This window comes from Podarcis pityusensis (assembly GCF_964106645.2).
Source record: "Podarcis pityusensis genome assembly, chromosome: 8".
NCBI lineage: Eukaryota > Metazoa > Chordata > Lepidosauria > Squamata > Lacertidae > Podarcis > Podarcis pityusensis.
In genome coordinates, this window is record NC_138033.1 from 21,335,719 (window position 1) to 21,360,569 (window position 24,851).

Sequence of the window (24,851 nt, forward strand, 5' to 3'; positions counted from 1 at the left end):
ATAAATGATGTGCATCTATATATATTTCTGTATACTGTGCATCATAACTCTCTCATCCTCAGTTCTAAAGGCTCAGGCTACCGAGGTGTTTTTATTTTTATTTTTTTAAAGCCAAACCCAAGCACCCCGATTTCCCTTTTACGTATATACTGGGTCCCTCCGCCTTGGGGGGTGTGCGTGTGCGCGCGAGGCCACAACAAAGCCCCGCGCGCCTCTGGAGCTCGCGGCTTGAGCTTCCTTGCAAGCCGGCGGCGGCGGCGGCTAGGCTCGCGGAGCCTACCCTTCCCATGATGCAGCGCGCCGCCCCGAGTCCCCAGTGGGCCGCCATGTTGTTGGAGTGAAAGGCAGGGGGAGCGGCAGCCGGAGCTAGAGGCCGGGGGGAGGGGGGGGCCTTTGAGATCCATCTTCATCCTACCGTTCCGCCCGTGAGTATCCGGACCGGAGTGGGCCGAAACGGGACTCGGCACCCCAGGCAGCACGATGGTAGAGCCGTATTGGGGCTAGGGGTTAGGCCGAGGCGGCGAGGCCCTTCCGAAAGGCGGCCCTGGGCGGGCATTATCGCCGAGGCTCTTCCTCGCGCTTGTTCCTGGTACATATTTTCGAGTCCAAGCAAGGCCTCTATTGTTGTTCCAGGAGGGGAGGGGGGAGGGAGAGAGGAAGGACCGATGGGGGGCGGCTCGAGGGGCCCGGGACGCCCCCCTTTAAACTGTATAGCCCCCCCTCCCCGGAAAAAGCCCCCACCTTAAAAAAAGAAGCAGCAGCTTATACCATCCCCTAGGGTGGTTTTGTTCTCTCATTCCCTCCCTCCCCTCCTTCCTTTTCTTTGGGGGTGGGGAGAGCCGGGGAAGAGAGTTTACTTCGGCTTAAAATAGTCTTTCCAAGCAGCCAGAGTGATTAATATGCTTCATTTTTGGGGGCCGGGGAGTGGTGGTTTGGTGGCGGTGGTCGGGGGGGTGGCTGATTTCATGGTGCAGGATTGAACTCCAGCGATGTGGAGGATAAAAGGGGGAGTACTTTGGGGGAGGGAGGTGGGGGAAAAGTGATTAAACAGGGGGAGGTAATTAGGATTTTCAAACGTCCGTAGGTGATGCCTAATTAAAATCGTCCGCGAGCAGGGCATACAGGAAATGGTGTACGTGACTTAAACTTTGTCTGCCACTGGTGTACAGGGTTGGGTGGGTAGGTATGTATGTATACATTGAATGGGGGGAGCTTCTTAGTGTCCGGTTGGGAGGAGTGGATGGTGTGTTGGATGTTATACAATGGGGGGTGGAGGGTGTTTCTCTTCCTTGGCCCACAGTGAGTTAATACCTCTGGAGCTCGTGTTTCTTTGTAGTAGCTAGTTGGGCTTGTTTTGGGACCCTTGTGTTTGTTTTTTTCAGGGCGAGCATGGTGGTATAGGGATTTCTGTTTTTTGTTTTTTTTTGTCCGGATGAAAGGGGCATAAAGAATACATGCAGTAATGGATTTCCTGGTTTGTCTCGGTTTTTTATACATATAGCTTGTGTGTTTATCTGTAAGTGAGCAACAATGAAAGGCTGGCTTCTCTCCCCACCTAGGCCCTTGGCCCTTCTGGCTTCAAGTTAGTTCTTGGTGAAGCCATTCTGAAGTGAAACAAAGTTACGGAAGAGGAAGGGGTAGCCCTTTGTTAGCATATGAACCCCATGGAAAATATTATCAATTTAAAGACTTTTATTTATCGGAGAGGGGCATGCCTGATCATGTAAGAACCATAACAAAGAACTGAATGTACAGTTTGATCCTTTGCATCTTTACTCAGAAGTGACTCCCACCACTTACTCCCAGGTAAATATACATAGGATCACAACTTTATGTCATGGCCCAGAATTAATGCTGCTTCAGTTCACTGAAATAAATAAATTTTTAGTGTGCTTAACTCTTGTGTTGGGCTGTGGTCTTAGAATTTGTAGGCAACAAACTTCAAACGCAGAGAGACAATTTTCCTAGAAAAAGGAGGATTTGATGGCTTAAAAATATAATATGGGGATAGCAATTTACCTTCTGGATTACAATTTTTAATTCCTTCCCTGGTATTAACCCTGGAAGGCGAGTTTCTATGTAGCAATTCAGTTATGCCATGTTATATCAGTTTTATTAAATTATATCAGTATTTGTTATGCCATGTTATATCAGTTTTATTAAATTGTTTTAAAGTTTGTTTCTAGTTTATATAAAAGAGAAAGTTACACATTGTGATTCCTTTTACCAATCTAGTAAGGACGACAAAAAAAATGTTTTCTTTCTTTTTTGGTAACGTGGATATAGTTTATGTTGAAGGGTGCATCTTTGATAAGGGCCACAGGCTGCCTTTTTGTTTGTAAATTAGCAGCTATCATAGGAAGCTGATAACAAAACTTGGGATTCAAGTGAGGGGGAAATAAACTGTGATGGTCATGTGACTTGAACCACCCTTTATAGTTTGAAAGGTTTTCTGTAGATCAGGGTTTTCAAAGTGGGGGTCTGGTGTCAACCTTTTTGGGGCAGATGAGAAATGGAGAGAGTCGCCTTTTGTAGAACTTCCTCTTGTGGGCATGGGATGTTCATGTGGCGTGGGTTCACACTGAGAGAGTAGGCTGCTTTGGACAATTGGGTTGCCTTAGGTGGTCTTTAGGCCTTTCCAGATTACTGATTCTGTGGCACTGCAGCTGTCTTGTTCTCTCTGCAGTACCGGAAGCTTGACTGAAAGTACATTGATAGGACATTCTGTTGTAGTGTTAGGGAGCAGAGGGATCGTGTCTGAATGAACAGACCGTGCTGCAAAGTGTGGGTTCTATCCCTCAGGTGTGCAGTGAGCAGATAAGAGTGGTGTGGAGCTTGGTAATTAGAGTCTGGGAATCCCTAGTGTAAGAGTCCTCTGTTTGCATGAAGTGATATAAAAGTACTTTAGTTTTAAACTTCCCAGCATGCTGTTCCCCCTGTGTCTTTTCAAAAATGTGTAATTGCATTTAGGGATTTCCTTACGAATGCTGCATTCGTTGGTGGTGCTGTGCCTACATAGGTGGTTGTACAAATGTACCTTCACAGTGCTGAGATTTGAAAAGAAAGCGACAGTTCTTAATTTTTTTTATCACATTTCCCCCACTATACAGTTCTCTTTCACTGCCATCTAAGATTAAGTACCCTAAGATGATGTTGATGGCTTAGTGGGTGTGTAGTCTTAATCTTCTGTTCTAACAACTACATCACACCAGCTCTCAGTTCTGTAAGGGAGCAGGAGGAAGTGTAGTATATTGTAACTGACACATTTCTAAACTTTGTAAGCTGCTCTGGGAGCCTCTTTCAGTGGAAGAGCGGAATAAAAATGCTTCAAATAAATTACTTCTTGAACATGAGCGCAAAGTACTGGACTGAGGAATTGTTGCTTCAAGCCTGGACATGGTATATTGGGCATAGTGTTGCTTCAAGCCTGGGCATGGTGTTTTAGGCGTAGTTTTGCTTCTGTAATGCTGGAAATACACATTAGATTCCCGGTGTTAAAATCACATTTTTAAAAATTGAGTGATGAGATGACATGGGCTATTCCAGCCCATTTCTAGCCAGTTATCTTTCCTTTCATTTTTCGTTACAGCCAGTGGGCAATAGCCAAAAAACTTGTATTCAGAATAGATCAATTGAAATCAATGGGTTTAAGTTACTTGATTCCATTGATTTCAGTGAATATCACTAGTATGTTTGACTAGTGTTAGATATTGCTTAGTGAGCATAAAGCGTGCTTTGTGCAATCTTTCCCCCCCCCCTACTTTTTCTTAAAGCTGTCTGCATGGGCAGTCACTCACTGAAAAATCTGGTTTGCTATTTTCACTGACTAAAATAGTGAAATACAGGGGTGCTTAAACTGTATCTTCAATTACTTGTGTGTTTCTTTGGACTAGTCATCAGGGCAGGAAAAGTCAATTGCAAGTTTTTATTTTAGACCTGATAAGTTTTGTATCTTCTCCAGCCCCACAATTTGACTTGCATTGATTTAGAAAATTTATTACTAATGTAATAAATGAATACATTTCTGGAGAACATTACAACAGTTGAACATCTGCCACATTTTTCCATTTGGAAAAAAAAAATCCTCCCCACATTCCTACAAGGTGTCTACAGGAGATGTGGGCTTTCAGTGGTGGTGCCTGCTTTGTGGACACTCCCACTGGTGCTATTGCTAGTACGGTGCAGATGGCAGATTAGGCATGATTGTTTCAGAGAACGTTTAGGTTGTGTATAATTGTCCAATGGCTTTTAATAACTTTCTTTCTTTTTGCTGCCACCTTAATGATTTTGTTATGCTGCTAAGTGTGCTTTTTTCTGTTAAACTACTGTGCAGATTTTGAAAATTGAAAGACAGGGTATAGTTTTTTAAATATTGCTTTTCTTTAAAAAGGCTTGGCAGATAATAATTCTTGTTGTTAAAGGAGAAAAGTGGGCAATAAACATAACAACTATGAATGGAAGATTACTTGTTTATATTTTCTGTCAATGTTTCCATATTTAGAAGGAGCCAAAGTGGGGGGAAGCCCATTGATTATACTTGTTTTTAGAATATTCTGTTTGTGTTGTACTTAATTATAGTACGTACTAGAAGAAGGCTGAAGTAATTTTATTTGAATAAAGATTCCCATCTGCCCTCATTTTGTTACAGAGTAAGATACTTGTTACGTATGGGTAACCAAACCAGAAATCTTTTAAATTCTGTATCAGAATACAGTTTGGTTTTTGCTGCAACCCAGAGCACACTTACTGGGGCAGTTTGCTGTATTGAGACTTTCCTTCAAGTAAATAAGTTTGAAAGTGGGGTTTTAATCCTAACACATTTTTAAAATTAAGTACTGCTTCACATATATGTATTTACCACTTTTCATGTGCACGAACAAGCTATTGGGCATCAAACTTTGGTATACCCAACAAGCGTAGTGGCCCACTTCAGTTGTAATGGAAAACCAAAGTTTCCTGCCATGTGATCCCCCCCCCCATGACATTCCCCACTCACCCACCTTCCTCTTTTTGCATGCCAGAGGATAAGATTGTCAAATTTGCCAAGGTACCCTACCATTTACTTGAAGATGAGCACTCCTGCTTTCAATGGAATACAATAAGTAATTGGAAACATGGCCTTGGGGTCAGTTCACATGAGCATAGAGGTCACTTAATCTCTCAGTTACATTGCTTGGTATTTGATTTGCAGATTAAATGTGTGAACTGATTCCACAGAGGAGACCTGGCCCAATTCAAATTTAATGGTTTCTCACTATCTGAATGAGCATTGGGATTGTTTGTTTCCCTAGCCCAGGCGTAGGCAACCTAAGTCCCAGGGGCCGGATGCGGCCCAATCGCCTTATCGATCTGGCCTGCGGACGGTCCGGGAATCAGCATGTTTTTACATGAGTAGAATGTGTCCTTTTATTTAAAATGCATCTCTGGGTTATTTGTGGGGCATAGGAATTCGTTTTTTTCTTTCCAAAATACAGTCTGGCCCACCACACGACTGAAAAAGGTTGCTGACCCCTGCCCTAGCCTCTCCTTTTGGAGATGTAAAAAGTTTAGAAGCCACTACTTCTGCTTTTAAACAAAGTGCAGTTCCCCATTTTGTCTGAACCCTGGGAACAGTGGTTTGTAGAAAGTCTAGATCAGGGTGGTCCATCCTCTTGAATGAAGTGGGGCGCAGGAGTACTTTGATACAGAATCTGGAGCCACACACTGAATTAAATTTCTATATCATAAATTAAAGTGTTAGCAATAGTGTTGATATTATTCAATATATACAATTAATATATTTAATTAAATATTTATAATTAATTACATAGTAGATTTTATTTACTTGTTTATTAAACAGATCAGAGCCATTCTTATAAAAATAAGAGACCAAAAAGATCCGGCAGGGATGGAGAAGAAAGAGGAAAAGAGCATGCAAACAAGCAACCTGCTACAGCTGCTGGGCAGATTAGTGAAGTCCCACTCAACTTTTTTTTTTTTTTTTTGCCCTTTCCCCCTTCTCTCCTTTCTCCTGCACCCAGCATTGCAGTTGCCAAAATATGCAACACACACTAACCCGTGTGTGCACTTACACTCTCTAGGCCAAGTTAGGGATTCCCTGCAAATGCCTACCCCTCCCTCCTACAAGGAAGACAATGCTGGCATGACTGGAGAAACTGCTTCTTGCTCCTTTCCTTTCTTCTCCCTGTCCCAATTCTCATCCCACCCCTGAGGAGGATTCTCAGCTGCAGCTGGGATGGGTGGCTTGTGGTGGTCATGAGCAAACCAGCGCAAAGCTTTCATGTAGTCCCTTCTAATTCCCTGCAGCTTCGGTACTTAGCAAGGGCCTTGAGGAGCTTGTATTGGGCCACCCTGGTCTAGATGGTTAACAAGCCGCAGTCTAGTTGGATCCTGGCTTGTTTTCACTAACTATAGTTAAAACAAGACAGTGTGGATGCAACAGTAAACTATGGCTTGTTTAAAATGGGGCATGAACCTTCCTTTCTGTGTTGTTTAAGGAACAATTTCATGCAGTTATCCAAATGCACATGAGCTGGTGTGTTTTCCAGTTTGAAAGGTTCCTACAGTCATTAAGCAATTGCTCTGAAAGAGTTATTCTTTGAACCAAGCTTTGTGATGATGTTGGAGCGCTCAGGGTTTCAGCTCATGGACAGTTGATACGCATTTGGTAGGCTGTTCTGCTTCAGACATGCCCTCAATGCATGAATAGCTCTTGGAAAGATTGTGTGTGGCACCATTTGGCATGCTTTACATGGTTACAATCATGTGACACTGAATATCTAAAAAGCACTATTGACTAGCCACCTTCTGTTCAAATGAACAGATGCTGCTATCTTCTGATGAGTTGAAACCACCACTCTGAAGCAATTTAGATATAATTTAGGATGTTTATTTGGCTGATGCTTGGTACACAAAACCAAAAAAGTATGACATGATAACTTTATGTGCTGTATAAATATCTCAGAAATATTTTCCCAGTGACAAAAAGTATTTGAATTGAAACACTTGATTAGGAATTGCAAATAAAGCAAACTGTGATTTTTGTAAGTGTTCTTAAAACGTGACCCACACACTCCTCTTACATTGTTTAGATCATATGGGGGGAGGGGAATCACTGAAAAGTGTAAACTTGGGCCAAGCTCTTAACAAATAGTTGTTTGTGTGCGGCCCAATAGCTCCCACTTTGCTCTTCCTCTGGCTAGAGTGCATGAACAAATCAGAAAGGGGATAGCTTATCATTACTATCTGAATCTGGGATCACTTTAAGAAACTACAATTGCTAATCAGACTTAAACCATGTTTTGTAGTTGATTTACGGATTGTGGTTTGTTAGAGTGAAACATCCATGTTTCTGGTGTAACATTAAGCTATTCCCATGCTGGTTTGTTTACCCGCTTGTGTTAGAGAAGGAAATGGGAGTGATCAGGTGACTTGCACAGTATGATTTATTAAGCCAGTATCTTCACCTTACCATTACATGCGAATGTGGACATACTAATTTTAGCATGCCTAAGGAGCTGGGTGCTTCCTAGGAACAGCCACTTGAAAAGCTTTAGATTTCAATTAGCATTGCATCCATCCATTATATAGTTTTGTTTTGTTTAAAATATTTTGAGCGTCTCATCAATACAAAAGGAATCCCAAAGTGTTTTACAGCCACAATTAATTGAAGTTATATTTGGCTGTGGTAAAAGTTCAGTAGAACGTTAAACTCATAATAAACTCAGTGGCCAGCAATTTGCCCAAAGGCCTGGGAAAATAAAGCTTGGCACCAGCCTTATCTGTGAGTGGGAGTATTTTTCTATAAATAAAAAATTTACTGCACAAAAATCGAGTAATCTTGTCAAATTATTGGCCGGTCTAGCCCAGTACTGTCTGCTCCAGCTTTCCCCAACCTGGTGCTCTTCCGATGTTTTGGACTATACTTCTACCAGACTCAGACAGCGTGGCCAACGATTAGGGATGATGCCACTTGTAGTTCAGCAACAGGTGGAGGGCACTAGGTCAGGGAAGGCTGGCCAGCTCCAGTGCTGGCCTCTCCAAGGTCTCTAACAGGGTCCCCCCACCCCACTTCAGAAGTCTTGTTACCTGAGGTATTTTTAATCTGAAACCTTATGCTAAAAGAGTATATGCTGCTTAAACTGAGCTGCATATGCTGCTTAAACTGAGCTGCAGTACCTCCTTGCTGTCCCTGTGCTCTTCAGTTGGAATACAGTGGTACCTCTGGTTGTGAATGGGATCCGTTCCGGAGGCCCATTCGCAAAATGAAATGAACGCAACCTGCAGCGGCTCGCCTGCGCACTTGCGGGTTGTGATTCGCCACTTCTGCACATGCACATGATGTCATTTTGCGTGTTTGTGTATGCACAAGCGGTGAAACCCGGAAGTAACCCTTTCCGGTACTTCCGGGTTGCTGCGGGATGCAGCCTGAAAAAACGTAACATGAAGCAAACGTAACATGAGGTATGACTGTACTGATACCTTTACTGGTGCTTTGTGTGCAGTTCCCTCCCTCTCCCACCGTCTGCTTGACCCAGGGGTGGTCAACCTTTTTTTAACCTACCGCCCACTAATGCATCTTTCTTTATGGTAAAATTTCCTTACCGCCCACCAGTGCTTGATGGAAGGAGGATTCATCTTGTGCTGTAGAACCCCCTACCGCCCACCTAGAATCCTGAAACGCCCACTAGTGGGCAGTAGGAACCAAGTTGACAACCCCTGGCTTGACCTCATGTGCGGAAGACAAGTGCTGTAGGCACCTTTGTCTTTATTTTATTTCAGGTTAGCGGTTGTACAGGATAATTTGGCTTTGGAGCGTGTGGGTCCAAAGATGCTTTCTGTGAAACGCTTTTGAGAACAGTAATTGAGGAGGTAAATCTTGCCTGACATGGTGAGATTTGATATCAGGAGCCATGGATGTGGTTATTAAGCTTATGCTGGTGCATGCTTTAAAGGCTGGAGGAAACAGGCTGATTTAAGCATTTTGAACCTGTCTCTCCTTAGGTATTGGTGGAATGAGCGTTGCGTGTGTTTTGAAGAGAAAAGCAGTGCTCTGGCAGGACTCCTTCAGCCCCCACCTGAAACAGCACAGTCAAGATACAGCTAATCCCAACATGCCTGTTGTTTTGACATCTGGAACAGGGTCCCAGGCTCAGCAACAGCCAGCTGCAAATCAAGCCCTTGCAGCAGGGACCCACTCCAGCCCTGTTCCTGGATCTATAGGGGTTGCAGGCCGCTCCCAGGACGACGCAATGGTGGATTACTTCTTTCAGAGGCAGCATGGTGAGCAGCTTGGGGGAGGCGGAAGTGGTGGAGGCAGCTATAATAACAGCAAACATCGGTGGCCTACTGGGGATAACATTCATGCTGAACATCAGGTAAACAGTTAAATATTTCACAACTGAACAAATGAGCTAAGCAGGCCTGTGACAGTTGCATGCAGTGAATGTTATTAAAATCTGTGTATCTACATGAGCATTTTTCATTCTGTTGCCTCTTCAGCCTCATTTTATAGGACAATGCAGTAAGATAATTCCTATATCTCTTAAATAAAAATGTGTATATATTTGCAAATTGTCTTATGCTTGTTGACTTCTTTCTGTCTTAGTTGGACCAGCAGGGCAGTGCTTCTCCCCCCCCCCCTTTGTCTTTTCAAACCCACTACTATTGTTAGTTTCCATAGTTAGAAAAATGATGAAACTTCTTAAAGCAGCACTGGTAAACCTTATTAATGTGCTGGGTTGGCAAGATGTCAGTGTTGTACCTGCTTGTGCCTCCCCCTCCCCATGTGGGGATAAGTGCACTCTTTAAACACTTCATTGAAGCATCCATCTCTTCTCCAGCTTCTTGGTAGACTTTTGTGCTCATTAGCTGGGGAATGCCTTTTTAACAAAAGGTTGCTGAGCCAACTTTTCTGCTCAGCAACCAGGTCAGACTTAAAAATTGGCTGTCAAATAGAAAAATCTGCCCAGCCACCCAAGAAAAGCCTCATGCCTTGTGTGCACTATGTGAGCCTCTGGGCACTCCCACGGACTAAATGGCATAGGGGATAAAATTGTCACCTGAATCATCCATTGACAAGCAGTGGAAGCTGGAGAGTACAATAAATATCTGTAGTCTCCGCCAGCTCCTTCCTAAATAAAAGGGGTTTTTAGGCTGTATAGGAAGGGAAGGGAAGAGTTACTGCTACCTGCTGTTGCTGTCTCTTGTGCGTGCATCCGTATTTGTGTGTAACCTATGACCTGTCTGGGTGGGTTGAATGTGTTTATGAGATTTTGTGGGGGGGGGGGTAAAGTGGTTGAAGGCAAATTTAAAGGGACACCTATCCATAAATACATTTAGTTGTCTCTTAACTTGCATCCTTGTAATCAGCAGTGGACCCCCACTGAATCCCGAGTTCCGCACCTCTGAGCTAAATGATCTCCCCTCACTAAATTCACTTAAACTTGATAAGTGCTCAGATGATTACTTTTCTTTTTAAAAAACGCTATACCCTGTTCCTGAGCCAGTGAGGAGCTTTTTAGTAAGCCTTCAGTATGCCCACATACAGTATTTGTGAAAACTGCTGAAAAATAAAACTCTTTATTTTTTTGGTCAGGTGATGGCCTGAGCATTGATGATAAAATGTGAAGTGGAGCTGTATTTTGAGAAATAAGTGCCCCACAGGGAAAATAGAATGTGCTTTTTGTGTTTGTCAAAAGAATGAGCACTCCAAAATGATTTGTGATGGTTATTGTCTTTCCTGCTGGAGAATTTGAATTGTATCTTGTTTTGAAGATTTATATTTGTAAATATGATTTCCATAGCACCGCACAATAAATAAAGAAGTCAGAGTACAGTGTAAATAAACTGTATAAACATATCAAATGAAAGAGCAGTAACAAAAGAGGTAGAAACAGCATCCAGATTTAAAAAAGACACAAACCAGATAAGCACTCAATAGGAGGCCTGTTTGAAAAGTCCTCAAGAATTAAAACTAAAATGGTGGAGCTTTCACTGAGCAGTAAATGGGTTTTAATTTAGCACTTAAAACAGAACAAGGAACTTACCATGAAGAGTTCTCTGTGGAGGACATTCTGTGAGTGGGATGTTGCCACTGAGTTGGCCATCCCCTGATTGCCACTCAGCTTATTGCCAAGGCGGAGAGTCCCAGAGAAAGGCCTCTGATGAAGCAGGATCATATGGATCAGAGTTGATCATTTGAACACCCAGGTCTTAATTGAGCATCATCCTCTCCAGTGATGATATTCCTATCACAGGGTGTGTGGGTGTGTTTGGCAGTATCTCTTTCTCTCGTGGAAGATACTAATCTGCGTTCTTGACGTTTGTAAAGAAAGTAGGCTGGTTGCTGCTGCTTTAGGTTCCGGAACTTGTAGGACTTGGTTACTGACGGACTACATTTCTGTACAAGACCTATGTGGAAATTAAAAGAAACTGCTTGAACCATAATCTAGTGCAGTCTTTCTCAACCTTGGGTTCCTAGATGCTGTTGGACTACAACTCACATCATTCCTAACCACCATGGCTAGTGGTCAGGGATGGTGGGAGTTGTCATTAAAGAACATCTGGGGACCCAAGGTTGAGAAAGCCTTGTCTAGTGTATGGGACAATATGGCTTAGATCAGCTGTCCCCAATGTGATGCCAAACAGATGTTTTCAAGTAACTCCTATGTTGGCTGAGACTAATGGGCGTTGCAGTCCAAAACATCTGGAGGACTCCAGGTTGGGGAAGGCAGCCCGATATTACACTGTACTATAAAATCTCTTTAGTCACCATGACTGTTCTCTCGTAGGGGAATTCTGCTGCCTTTAATAACTTTTTTTCTCCCCTTCAAAGTAAACCACCCTTATCATTCCTGAATGACTTTTTTCAACTAGGTTGAGAGCCAGGCTGGAAAGTGGCTTTATGTTGTGCATTGTTTGCCTAAATGTAAATGGTTGTTGCTCAGGAGCTCAGTTTGTTGAAATGTGTTAACCTTGCTATTGCAAGTGAAGACTTGTAATGTGACCAGTGTTTGTGAAGTGTTGGGAGGGTGAGTTTATAAAGACCAAGTATCTTTCTGGTGGTAGTATGTTTTGGAGCATTATAAACTTCTGTGTTACCTACAAAAACACTGTTGAAATAGACATCAAAATACCAGGGAAGCGCAGGAAATGAGAATCATGGAAGTATGGGGCATCAGCAGAGAAAACAGAATTTGACTAGATATTGACTTAACTCTGGTGAGGCTACACCTGGAGTACTTTGTCCACTTCTGGGTGCCACAGTTCAAGAAGGATTTTGACAAGCTGGAACATGTGCAGAAGAGGGCAACCAAGACGTTCAACAGCTAGTAGCTGTTGATAGGTTTGTCTTTCCTGAATTTATCTATTCTCCTTTAAGCCACCCAAGTTGCTTACCTTCACTACCTCCTGTGGGAGTGACCTGCAGGAACAGGTGCTTCCTTTAATCTGTCCTAAATATTCCAACATTCAGCTTCATTGGATGTCCAAAAGATCTAGTCTTATGAGAGAAAGACACTTCTCTATCCACTTTCTCCACACCATGCATAATTTTACAAACTATCATGCCACCTCTTGCTCTCCTTTTCTCTCAAGTCCAAAGTGCCAAATGCTGCAACTTTTCCTCATAGAGAAGTTGCTCCATAACCCATAATTGCATTACATGATCCAAGCCATACAACCAAATATTTTAAACAGCTGCAGCCCTGTTTCTGTACTATAGAAAGACAAAACACAGAAATTGTTCCACGTAAATGACTCTTGATATGTAAACCTGAACATTCCTGTTTGGAGTTGGTCAACTTGCAGCCTACAGAGCAATCTTAATCTGGTGTCTGGCAGTTCTATCAAAGTTCAGTGAAGATGTGGTTAAAAAGTCACACTTACTGTTTCACTCATAAGGAGAAAAAAGATTCGCAGTGCAATCCTGTACATGTCTACTCAGAAGTAAGTTCAGTGGGGCTTATTCCCAGGTAAATAGGTATAGATTGCAGCCACAGAATTTTGCGATTGCATCTCTTTAGGTTTCTTGGAGAAGCAATGAAACACTATGTATTCCACAGTGTTAAATTCCATGCTGTACCTTCACAATTGATCATCTCATATTGCCAAAATGCACTGTGACAAGAGCTATGGAATGCCTTCAAAATAGTAAACCCCTTGAACTCAACCTAATATGTTACTCGTGATCACATGCATCTTTGTGAATCATAGGCAGGAAATATCCCTGGCTTGGCTAAGGAAGGGACATGGTGTCCATATTTGTCAGAACCTGCTGAAAGAGGAGGCCCTGCCTGTGTCCGTGTTTTACAGTGTTTTCACGGTTAAACACGTTGCTCAAGTGTGCACATCTTCAAAAAGCTTTCTGAACCCAGACACCTGATCTGTGCCATATGGGCCTTGCGTCCTTTTTGGTGAAGATATGTTGGCATGCTTGCTTTACATAGATAAATACAATAGGCTGATTGTCCTCTTGGGAATAAGTGGCACATGGCTGCTTATAGAAGACAGTCTGACTTGAACAGAAACTTAAAAGGAGGCAGTTTGAACCATGATCTAATATGGCACAAGACTATTCTATTTTTATTCCTACTTCCAGCATAACCATATTGCCTCTAAGTACTAAAAGCATGGTCCTCTGATTTCAGGAGCAATTCATCCCATAATTTGAACTTCCTCTGTTGCCAGATCTCTGAATTGAATACTTCCCCCCTTTAGAAAAAAAAATAATCGCCCAGTATATCTTTCAAATTTAAAGTGTGTTGGTTAAGGGGGAAATCCTGTAGCTTCTGAATATGTCCCATGACTCCAGAACTCTTGATGGTCCTGACTTAATGCCTCTTATTTTTCACTGGTTGTTACCCCACTTTTTTCTAAACTAAAAAGCCCCAAATGTCATAACTTTTCAGTGTAGGAGAGTAGTTACAGTCCCTTGATCATTTTGGTTGCCTCTCCTCCCCCCCCCCCCCCGGTATTACTTCCTTTTGGAGATATGACAGCCAGAATGGTATCTTATGCAAAGTGATAAATATCAGGAATCTGTACCCACAGTGTTCTGGGGAGTTCGTCCAACATTCCACCTGAACTGATTTGGGGGTACATGTGCAGGGAGAAGAGGGAGAGCTCTGTTGTACTGGTGTGATTTATGACTCCTGCAAGGGCAATTATTTAGTTGAATCCAGCCCTATGTTAATAGAAGCTCAAGTCCGATTTGGTCAAATAAACCATGGTTGAGGTTGTCTTGCTTCTCAGTCACAGTTCCTTTGAGCTTGAAACAACGAATAATGCCAATGTCAGCCTCTGGTTTGTTTCCTCCCAAGTGAAGAGCTACTTGGGAATGCTTCAGCTGCATACCAGCACACTGGTCATTCACACATTAAATCATAGCTTGATGTGAACTAAAGCAGTGGTGGAATTGATGTGGATGAATTTGATAGTAGAGTTGAAATGTTCATCTACATACAGGTTGACCTTTTATCATTGGTACTTTAGTGGCTGACAGCCCACATACACACATTGCTGATGGTTCAAGAGAACTACTAATAGCTGAATTCTTCTTTCTAGCTAAAACTTTGTAGAGGATGTTTCATTAGTTGCTGCTTTAGAATGGGCAGAATTATAGAAGGCTTTGATTATTCTTTTTCAATTTTATTAATATAATCTGTTTCGGTTGGCTATATGTCCAAAAACTCCCATTTGATTTCCTTTGTGTCTGCTAAACCTCATTTTCTCTTATTAACTTGAATATATAAATATGCCTTTTTGTTCTGCTGTTATTAGTTATATTGGTATACATGTGTGTCCCCCCTTCAAAATATGTTTACTTTACAGACCTTATTATGTTCTGCAAGTCATATGCAATTGCTTATATGTTGTTTAGAATTGGTGTACAGTTGTTCTGTCTTTTAGTTTTATAGGCCATGTGACAAAGCTTCTTTCACCTGTTTTTCTTGCATCTTTCAATGTTTAATAGGTTCGATCTATGGATGAATTAAATCATGATTTTCAAGCACTTGCTCTGGAAGGAAGAGCTATGGGAGAGGTAAGTGAACATATTTTGTTGCATTTCTTTCTTTATTTCCTTCCAGGTAAGCCCAAACAGTGTCCCGTTTTCTCTTGGATACTGCCCTGGCCCAGGCCTGTTTGTCTTTTCAGAGATGGAACTATAGAAGGTGCTCTCGCACCATTTTCTGAGATAGAAAACTCAGTATACTATAATGGTATTTGTCCAGGTACTACATGTTTTGCCCCCCCCCCAAACCTACATCTGTGCCATCTTAAATTGTGTAGGAGGTCTGTTTTACCCATGACTGCTACAAAGCAGGGTTTGTGATTTAGAACGGATTCTTGAAAGAGAGGTGGATCTTGCAGAGATTTGAGATGATCATTTGGTGCTGCAGTGTAAATGAAAAATGAGCACTTGAATAGCAGCAGTGTATAGTGTAGACCATTCTTCCCCAACTTTGACTACCCAGATGTTGCAGAACTACAATTCCCGTCAACCCTGTCCAATGGCCAAATAGTCTGGGACTGAAGGGAGTTGCAGTCCAACAACGTCCAAGATTGTGAAAGACATTAGGGATGTTCCACCTTGAGTAACGAACACAGGAAGCTGTCTTATGTCAGGTCAAAACTATTTCTCCATCTAGCTCAGTATGAGCTACTCTGATCATACCCATCACCTGATCATTTAATTGGAAATGTCAGGAATTGAACTGGGGATCTTCGGCATGATAAGCGTGTTCTCCAAATAATGAATGCTGTGAATCCATATTTATTTGCGTGGTGGATGAATTAAGACCAGTGTTCGAAATTAGCCAGGTACATTTTGCATCTGATTATTGGCCACTTGCAACCAAGTGAAGCCATCTCTTGCCATTTTGTGGTGCATGCCTTGGGATCATTGGATCTTGACTGTTTTCACACACTAATGCCATATCCTGTATAATTCTATCAGTTATATTTTATCTGCACAATCAGAATGAATTTCAGGAACCAAAATGCGTTTTCTGTGCAGCCTGAGCAGGAGCAGTGAATGAAATTAATAGCTAATTAGTTTGTCTTCACTTTCCCCACCCCACTGCCCTACTCACAGTTGTGAAGAATATTCTTACATTATGAATGGTCCGTGTCACCATTAAGAAAAAGAGGTAGGAATAGGCCAATATTTATGTGGACTATCCCTGGATAAAGTTCTCAGAAGTTCTTAACCTAGCTCAAGGTTATCATCTGAACTAGCCAGATGTTTAACTGATAATCAATCACAGCCTGTCGATCATTTGAAAAATGCAGATCCTTACGCTATATATGAGTCCACTTTAGAGACCACTTTTGGTTGTGGGGCTCAGAAAGCAGAGTACATGTATATGGGTTTTTATTCCAGAAATAATACCAAAAAAGCAGGAGATTATATGAATAGAATATTCAAAGATGGCTCATGAAGCCCACACAATCCTCCATTGTCCATTCTTGACCCTGATATTAAAGAAAATCCACTGACTGATTTGCAAAATGCTTGTCTGACTATAAGAACCAAGTATGCTAACTTAATTGCTTCATAACTGGATAAAGGATATCATCACTCTAATTAAAGTAGTTGCTAGTATGCCCCTGAATATGTTTCATGTTGACGATGACAGTGAAATAAGTAACAGGAAATTAAGTAGTTCTTTGGCGGGAAACAGTGGTATATGCAGCACTGGAAGATTTGGAGAATTAATTTTGATTGGGTAGGGGGAGAGAACAGGGCAGACTCACAGTTTGTGACCCTCCTCTGCCCCTTAAAGGATCTAAATGGCATGATCCAGCAACCTTCTAGTGTACTAGCTTTTACATTTGCCAGCACTGAAGAGCTTTGCACATACATAATTATAGAGTGAGTGCACAGATAATGGCAGTCCAAAATTTCACAGTGAGGCAGACTTACTAGCTTGCCTCTCGATTGAATCCATAGAAATGAAAAATCATAAATAGAAATTGCTCACTAAGAATGTATCTGATGTCATACTTCAAAATTTAGCATCTGAGAGTCAGCAGTTTAAGATAATCATGGCATGCAAACACCTTGTATCACTGAAATTTATGTAGCCCCCCGATAATCTTTTCCATCCAAGAAACAAGTGAACTGTCCAAAAGTCTGGGCTTGTAGCAAACAGCTGACTCCATGGTATGGATATCTCGCCATGGAAATAGTTTGGCAGCGAGTATCTCACCCTAAGAACGGATGACTTGGATTACTGCATGACTTAGAATACCAGAAAAAGAGCAGCTGGTTGGCTGGGGAACTGAAGAACTAAGCTGTCAACCCTGTAAGCAGTGAATAAAGTTTCCAGCCACCTAACTAAATGACTAAATAGTTTTATCTATTTTGAAAAACCTAACAATACCAGTGTTTATTTTCACGATACTATCTGAATTAGTCAGCTTGGAAAAGAGATTGCTAGGCAAATAATAGTGAAAAAAATGAAATGTTTGAGGTTTTTTATTTTACAGTCGGGCAGTATATAATTTTTATTCAAAAAATAAAATGTAAGCATGAATTTTAAACACAACAAACAGTTGGTTTTATATATAAGCTGGGAAAAGAATAAATATAAGAGACCAGGAAGGGAGGCAAAGTGTTCCCAAGGCCTAAGAAAGGTTTAATAAGATAGTGAGCAAATATTTATTCAGGTTCACAGCCTTAATAGCCAGGCTACTGAAATTCAACACACCTTGAAAAATACCAGAAGGTGTTTCGTTTTTAATAAGCCAGATCTTGGGTTTGATTTGTAAAACTCTGGCCCCTCCATGTGCCATGGTAACGGTATCTTCCTTTGAAACACTTCATAACCCAAGAAGACCGCAAGGACTGCATTGTCAGTGCTTTAATTGACTCTGATTCAGTTTGGCATACTGTGGGCAGAATAAGTGAAGCTTGATTCTGCCCTTTATAAAGATGTTAAATAAAAAATAATGAATAAAGGCAACTGGTTAATGGTAGAGTGTGGGAGGTAGACTTTCAGGATGTACTGGTGTTGTGCAAAAGGAATAGAAACCTGCCAGAACCTCAGGGCCAGCAATCTCCGTGTTTGCCAATGGAAGAGTCATTCTCAGAAAGATTTACAAGTTGATGTTGTTTATCACCAGCTAAACATACACAGGAAAACCATTCTGACATATATTGTGGTAGTTGTAATGGAAAGGTGCTACGCAGTTGGTAAAATGCTTGGTTTGTGGCATGACAACGCCTCCCTTCACTCTGCCACAGCTGTTTCCCAGGCGTAAGCATCCCATGTAACTTACTCTTGTTCAGAGCGTATGCAGGGCCTGAGTTAGGCTGGTATGGATGGGGGAAAGCTAGGGAGGCCTTTTAGCTGGAGTTCATAATATCTCCCTTCCTTCTAATAGCAAAATCAGTTAGAGAGTGCAAACAGAATTGTAGCCAAAACAAGATGACTAGGGACACTAGAGAGGGCTATCAGCATGCTGGAGGGGAAAAAATAACTTAATAATCCCCCCGTCAACCCCCCCACCCCAGCACCATGTGTACTAAGCATGCTAAGTGGGCACAGAATGCTGAATAGGTATTAGAGGGGGGAAATGGAGAAGCAGATTCAGGGATCGAATGGAGCTTCTTGTAGATTAATAATAATAATAATAATAATAATAATAATAATTTTATTATTTCTATCCCGCCCATCTGGCTGGGTTTCCCCAGCCACTCTGGGCGGCTTTCAACAGAACATTAAAAACAGAATAGAACTTCGAACATTAAAAACTTCCCTAAAAAGGGCTGCCTTCAGATGTCTTCTAAAAGTCGGATAGTTTTTTATTTCCTTGACATCTGATGTGAGGGCGTTCCACAGGGCGGGCACCACCACCAGAAGGCCCTCTGCCTGACAACTGCTGGCTAGCATGAACGCTGAGCAGGAGCACTTCACATTGCAACATTTTACTGCAGGTCCCACTTGTCATTTATTATTTGAAAGGTTCTAATATGTGCTGGATCATGTATGTACGGAAATAATGAAAAGAGAACCTGCCTACAGGCTCACATGTCTATACAACATGAGGGAAAGGGGACTTGTTTTTTCCGTTCAATTGTTCAGCTCCTGACTTGTTAAACCTAAGAACAAAGGAGAGCCCCACTAGATCAGACCCAACAGTCTGTCTAGCCCTGGACCCTGTTTTCCAGTTTGATGTTTCTGTGGAGCCTAGAAGCCTCCACCTCATTTTCTCCTTCCTCTGGTGCTTCCATCATGGCTTAATGAAACTGGCTATTAATGTGTCTGTTTTCTAACCAGGATCCCCATTATTGTGCTGGACAGGACGAAATAATAATGCATTTGCCCCCTTTCCAGAGCTAGATCTCGTCTTTCACTCCACAAATTGGTTTTCCCATGTGTCCGCCAGTCCCAAGCCAGCCCCAGAGCTTCAGCTTTTGTGGATATTTTTGGATACAGTATTTTTGGTCTGGATTGGAGAGAGAGCAGCAGAGAGAGTATTTAAAGGGTGTTTAGAGGGTGTTCCCCACTTAACACGATTTTTGCTTATGCATACATGGGCCTGGAACATAACCCCCGCGTAAGTTTGGGGAACACCTGTACTAATATCTTAGTTTATCTTTAAAGATAACCTTTAAACATACGGTATATTTCTCATTTTGTTTTACAGCAGCTTTTGCCAGGTAAAAAGTTTTGGGAGTCTGATGATTCAAGCAAAGATGGACCAAAAGGAATATTTTTGGGTGATCAATGGAGAGACAGCGCTTGGGGGACATCAGGTACCTCAAACCATCACGTAAATCATTTGGAGCAAGTTTTTCTACTCTTTTCTTTTCTCTCTTCCTCACAGCTCCTTAAATCACTATAGTAGAAACATTTTAGAAAAGAGGTAAATAATATCCCTAAACAGTTGTACAGTACAGTTAGATATGCAAGGTTCTCCTATTTAAAATTTGTTTAATGCAGGGCTTTGCTGATCTCTCTGTGTTTGTGGGGGATGTGGAATGGACAGTTGAGGACAGGTCTAGCTCTCTTTGTTACTGTTTTTTCTGGTTCTGTGGAAGGGGGCAACATGAGAGAACGAATGAAAATAGCTGGAGAAAGATGTAGATGGGTATCCCATGAGTAATTACAAGGCAGTTCTTGTGGCTGCTGTCTTCATCAGTTACCAGATGTTAGTTTGAATTCTGCATTTTCTTGAAGTCTGTAGTTCTCTCCCTCCTGTTTACTTTTTAGCTGTTCAGAGGAAGTTAGGAAGCACATTTTCTGAAGATGCACAGTAATCTAATGCTGAGCCCCTTCAATTTTGCTCCTGATATATGTATAAATATAGCCATTTGTTTTTGTTGCAGATCATTCTGTTTCCCAACCAATCATGGTTCAAAGAAGACCTGGCCAGGGTTTTCATGTGAATAATGAGGTTAACTCAGTGCTGTCCCCACGATCAGAAAGCGGTGGACTTGGAGTTAGCATGGTAGAGTATGTGCTGAGCTCATCCCCGGGGGATTCCTGTCTCAGAAAAGGAGGATTTGTAAGTATAGTGGATGATATCTGGTGTCACTGTCTCTAAATCATTATGTCTGTTCCTGTTATGTCCAATTCATCACCACAGTTTTGGAACAGTTGGGGAATCGATTACATTCTAAATGCCCAAAATATGAAGCTGATACAGGATAGTTTTTTAAAGGGACGGGAAGGGAGTAGAGTAGCTAGGCCCAGAAGTGAACATCCAGTTGCTTTTTTATGATAGGCACTGACAGTTTATTCAACAGAATTAACACTGAGTAACTTACCTTATTAAGATCAAGACTGTATGTCACAATTCTGCAGGAATGCAGGAAAAGTGCAGATTGTGGCATTAGGTGCAAAATTCAGCCTCCCGAAATTGTATCTTTTGTCCTGAAGAAAAGGATAGTTCTAGTTTTTAGGTGCAAACAGGTTCTGAAGAAAGCTCAAAAGTCAGAGAGGCAGCTGAGTAGGGTTTCCATTATGTGTGCACAATTGCATTCACATGAATGTGTGTTCAGGGGTGGGGATTAAGTGTATCAAAGATGCCGCTATAAATTGCACAGTAAAATAAGCAATAGCAGTAAAGGTGAAACAGATTTTAGGGTGATGTCAAATGCTAATTGTAAAAATTCTTGATTCAGAGGTGTGTGGTGGTGGTTGTTTTTTAAAAAAGAAGACATTGTGAAGTGCTATATTTTACACAGGGGCCAAGGGATGCTGAGAGTGACGACAATGATAAAGGGGACAAGAAAAACAAGGGCACATTTGATGGTGATAAATTAGGTGATTTGAAGGAAGAGGGAGACGTAATGGACAAGGCAAATGGATTGCCTGTACAAAATGGAATTGATGCTGATGCAAAAGATTTTAGGTAAGTATGTACCTATATGTGAATCCAAAAAAGTACTGGAACTGTAATTTGGAAAACAGTAGAGCAGAAGGGGGGGGGGGAATTGGATTTCACTTGGGAGCTGCTAATTGTAATCAACATTTGTTTAGTGTTCCTTTGAGATCTGAAAAGAACACATTTTTGCTCACGCAGGCCAGGCTGGGTTCTCTTTCAGCTAACCTACTTTCTTCCCATCTGAAGGCTTCTCCACACCTCAGAGGTGGCTTTTCAAGGGATACAGTGAGTTGAAGCAGGAGGCAGTAAAACGCTATGCTGTCAATAGAACTCTGCTTATGACTCAGGGCCAATCTGTGTTAAAATATGCTGCTGTGGTTGGGCACACTTTCCTATAGTTAAGAAAAGTGCAGAGACAAAATAGCAAAACAAATGGAACTTTTGTTCATGAAAGCACCTGTGAATTGTAGGTGGGTTGCAGTCTCCCTGAGCAGGCCCATTTATAAATGGCAGGAAACATGTTTGGGGATGGGTAATGAGAGGCAATCCCTTGGGAAGGGTACAGTTGGTGTAGTACAGTGTCTAGTATATATTTGAATAGGGAGAACACTTGGTGAATGAATGCACCTTCCATTCACTAGAAGCTGAGCTTTTGCAGCAGGGAACCTTTTCTATGCATGTAAACTCCCTGTGTGGTTTACACCCATGATCTAAGTAGGTGTAGGGCAACCTGCACAAGTAGAACTGCTTTCCCTGCATGAAGCAGGCTACAGGGTAAAGGAAATGTGATACATCTGGAAGCGGTGGAGGGTGACGGTAACTGAAGAAGAGATACGGAATCAAACCAAGGAGGGGGTGAATGATTGGGGCAGGCAAAATATAGGCGACAAAGCCCACAAACAGTGGCTGCAGGGAGGATCCTCTGTCATCACCCCATTTCCAAGTTCAGGAGAAGAGAGAAGATGGCCATATCTGATGGGTTGGGGTGGTAAAGGGTGCTCTCCAAGGTGAGTGTTGCAAACAAATTTATTGGCAGCTGTATGAAAGAGAAGGCAAGGTCTTTAAAAAACAACAACCCTAGAGTTTTAGATGTAGTTTAATAGGGCAGATATTGGGGATAAAGTGAGAGACAAGGGAACTTAACAGCTTATAGCAGCAGCAACAACAACAATAGATCTACAATACAAAATAGCCAGGTGATGGTGGTGAGTTATTTGGTGTTTCAAAAAGATGGGAAGGGGAAAAAGACACAACTCAAAAAAATTCATTTTCAAACTGTCCTGCCATTGACACTGATGGTGTTTATTTTTAAAAAAATATAAGAATTTTGCTCTGAGTAACTGTTTTGTGATGCTTTTTCTTTTTCTTTAGTCGGACACCTGGTAACTGCCAGAACTCTGCAAATGATGTGGATCTTTTAGGGCCAAACCAGAATGGATCTGAGGGCTTAGCCCAGCTAGCTAGTACGAATGGTGCCAAGCCTGTGGAGGATTTCTCCAACATAGAGTCCCAGAGTGTTCCACTGGATCCCATGGAACATGTTGGCATGGAGCCGCTTCAGTTTGATTACTCTGGCACTCAGGTACCTGTGGATTCAGCTGCAGCAACTGTGGGCTTATTTGACTACAATTCTCAACAACAGGTAGATCTTGCATTGATTAATATTGATCCTTCCCCCCACCCCCCATTTCTGTCTCCTGCAGGGCATGGGTTTGCACATACAAACCTATGCACCTGGAATAACCTCTGTGTCCCAACCATGCAACTTTTTCTTTTGATATGTATAAAACGGCTGGATATCCCCATCCCTTTCCCCCTCCCTTGATATTTCTAACTCCTCTGAGCACTTGCACTATAGGTTAAGCATATGGGTTGTGCACTTCAAAGCTAGGGTCATCATAGCTGAGGAGCTTACTCCGCTCAGTAAATGAACATCAGCTTTGGTTTGCTGGCTAAAGTGTAGGAGGATCCGTGTAGCGAGAGCTAGTTTATAGAAGTGTATATTTTATAAAATATTATCCTGCGTTTGCTTTCCACTTCATTCTATTACTATAAGATCCTTCTGTACCCATTCGTTGCACAGTCCTTTTGTGGCAGGAGCCACAGCTGCATTCTCAGGAGGGTCATGAAGTAAGAAAAATATGCAGCTTAGCTCTTTGATGACTGCATACAGAGTTGTCACTTGGGACGCCCCACCCCCCTCGCAGCAGGCATTAGACTGGCAGAAAGTGAGAAAGAAATATGAGAGTAACTCTAAGCAGATTGTGACCCTCTGAGGCAACAAGGTGCTAACATTCATAACATTAACAGCACTGGATTGAAAATAACCTGCCAGACACATTTTGAATCTTTTCTGACTAGGCTTTAATTGGATGACCTAGGCCTGGTGCCTACCAAGTTTAGCCCAGTTGGAGAAAAGTTCACACAACTACCTTTCAACTGAGAATTTTAACTGAGTTGTAAAACATATCTTTAAATTTGATTTCTCAGCTGTTCCAAAGACCGAATGCACTCGCTGTTCAGCAACTGACAGCAGCACAACAACAGCAATATGCATTGGCAGCTGCTCATCAACCGCACATAGGTAAGTCTTTCAGTCCCTTGTTTATCAGTAGAGTCCAGGTTGCCTTCTGTTGATCATCAGCATTTTTCCAAGTTTCTTTCAAAACAGCATTCATTTGTTTTGAAAGGGTAACGCAAGGGGTAATATAGGAACTTGGGTTGGTGGGATTGGGGGTTGGAAAGGTTTGAGATTCCACTGTTTGTAACTCTGGCAGGGTGTGAGCATCATATTTTTGGCTCACTCATGTCTAGCAATGATGACACTCTTGCCCTCACTGAGAACATTGGTTCTGTAATGAGAGTTTTTTTAAAGTACTCATTTGCTCTGAGCCAGACATGAACGGGCTACTTGCAATATTCAAACCAGTTGTAGTTAAATAATTCCGTGTTTTTCTCCTGAAAGCCCTCTTTGAATAGACCCAACAACGTGGATTAGCAATGCCCATTATTTCTGGTTCTCCTAACAAAACTGGTTGAATACATTCTTTGTTACTGTGCTCTCACATTCTTTCCTTTGCACCATTAGAAAATGGATATACATGTAATTGCTTATATGGGCATTTGGTTGAAGGGCAAACGTCCATATTTGCAATTAATAATGAGAGTTGAGTAAATAAGTAATTCCTGGGTTTGATCCAAACACTGTAAGTAAGAATAATCACTTCCACCTCCAGGGTTTACATTCCCTTTTAAATTGTGATCAGTACAATTTTCCATTATAAGAGCTTCAGTGTTGCATTATATTTATTTTACGCTAGATTTTCAAAAGACCATTTAACCTATATTTTGTAAGATTTATATATGTTGTCATGCATATTTTGAAATGTATATGCAAGGGCATACAAGCATCTGTTTGCTTGTTTTTTCCTTCAGTTATTTTGTTTTGCTACTTAATATTCCTTGCATTCATTGTTGGCGTCCCAGAAAGGGATATGTGGATGCCTGAGAGA

General features: G+C 41.8%; 1 protein-coding gene across 7 annotated transcripts in view; it reads left to right on the forward strand.

The window, feature by feature from the left end:
• Positions 1-298: 298 nt before the first annotated feature.
• PUM1 (pumilio RNA binding family member 1) overlaps positions 299-24,851 on the forward strand; it is a 49,221-nt gene continuing 24,668 nt past the window's right edge. For 5 of the 7 annotated variants that reach the window (XM_081015397.1, XM_081015400.1, XM_081015401.1 and 2 more), the window contains exons 1-8: positions 299-425; positions 9,004-9,377; positions 14,975-15,043; positions 19,657-19,765; positions 20,339-20,517; positions 21,200-21,366; positions 22,711-22,981; positions 23,830-23,923. In XM_081015397.1, the coding sequence (XP_080871523.1) occupies positions 9,015-9,377; positions 14,975-15,043; positions 19,657-19,765; positions 20,339-20,517; positions 21,200-21,366; positions 22,711-22,981; positions 23,830-23,923 (1,252 nt within the window). In that variant the 5' untranslated portion in view covers positions 299-425; positions 9,004-9,014. Of the gene's footprint in view, positions 426-447; positions 590-9,003; positions 9,378-14,974; positions 15,044-19,656; positions 19,766-20,338; positions 20,518-21,199; positions 21,367-22,710; positions 22,982-23,829; positions 23,924-24,851 lie in introns of those variants that run through there. The other 2 variants (XM_081015399.1, XM_081015398.1) reach the window with 2 other exon arrangements.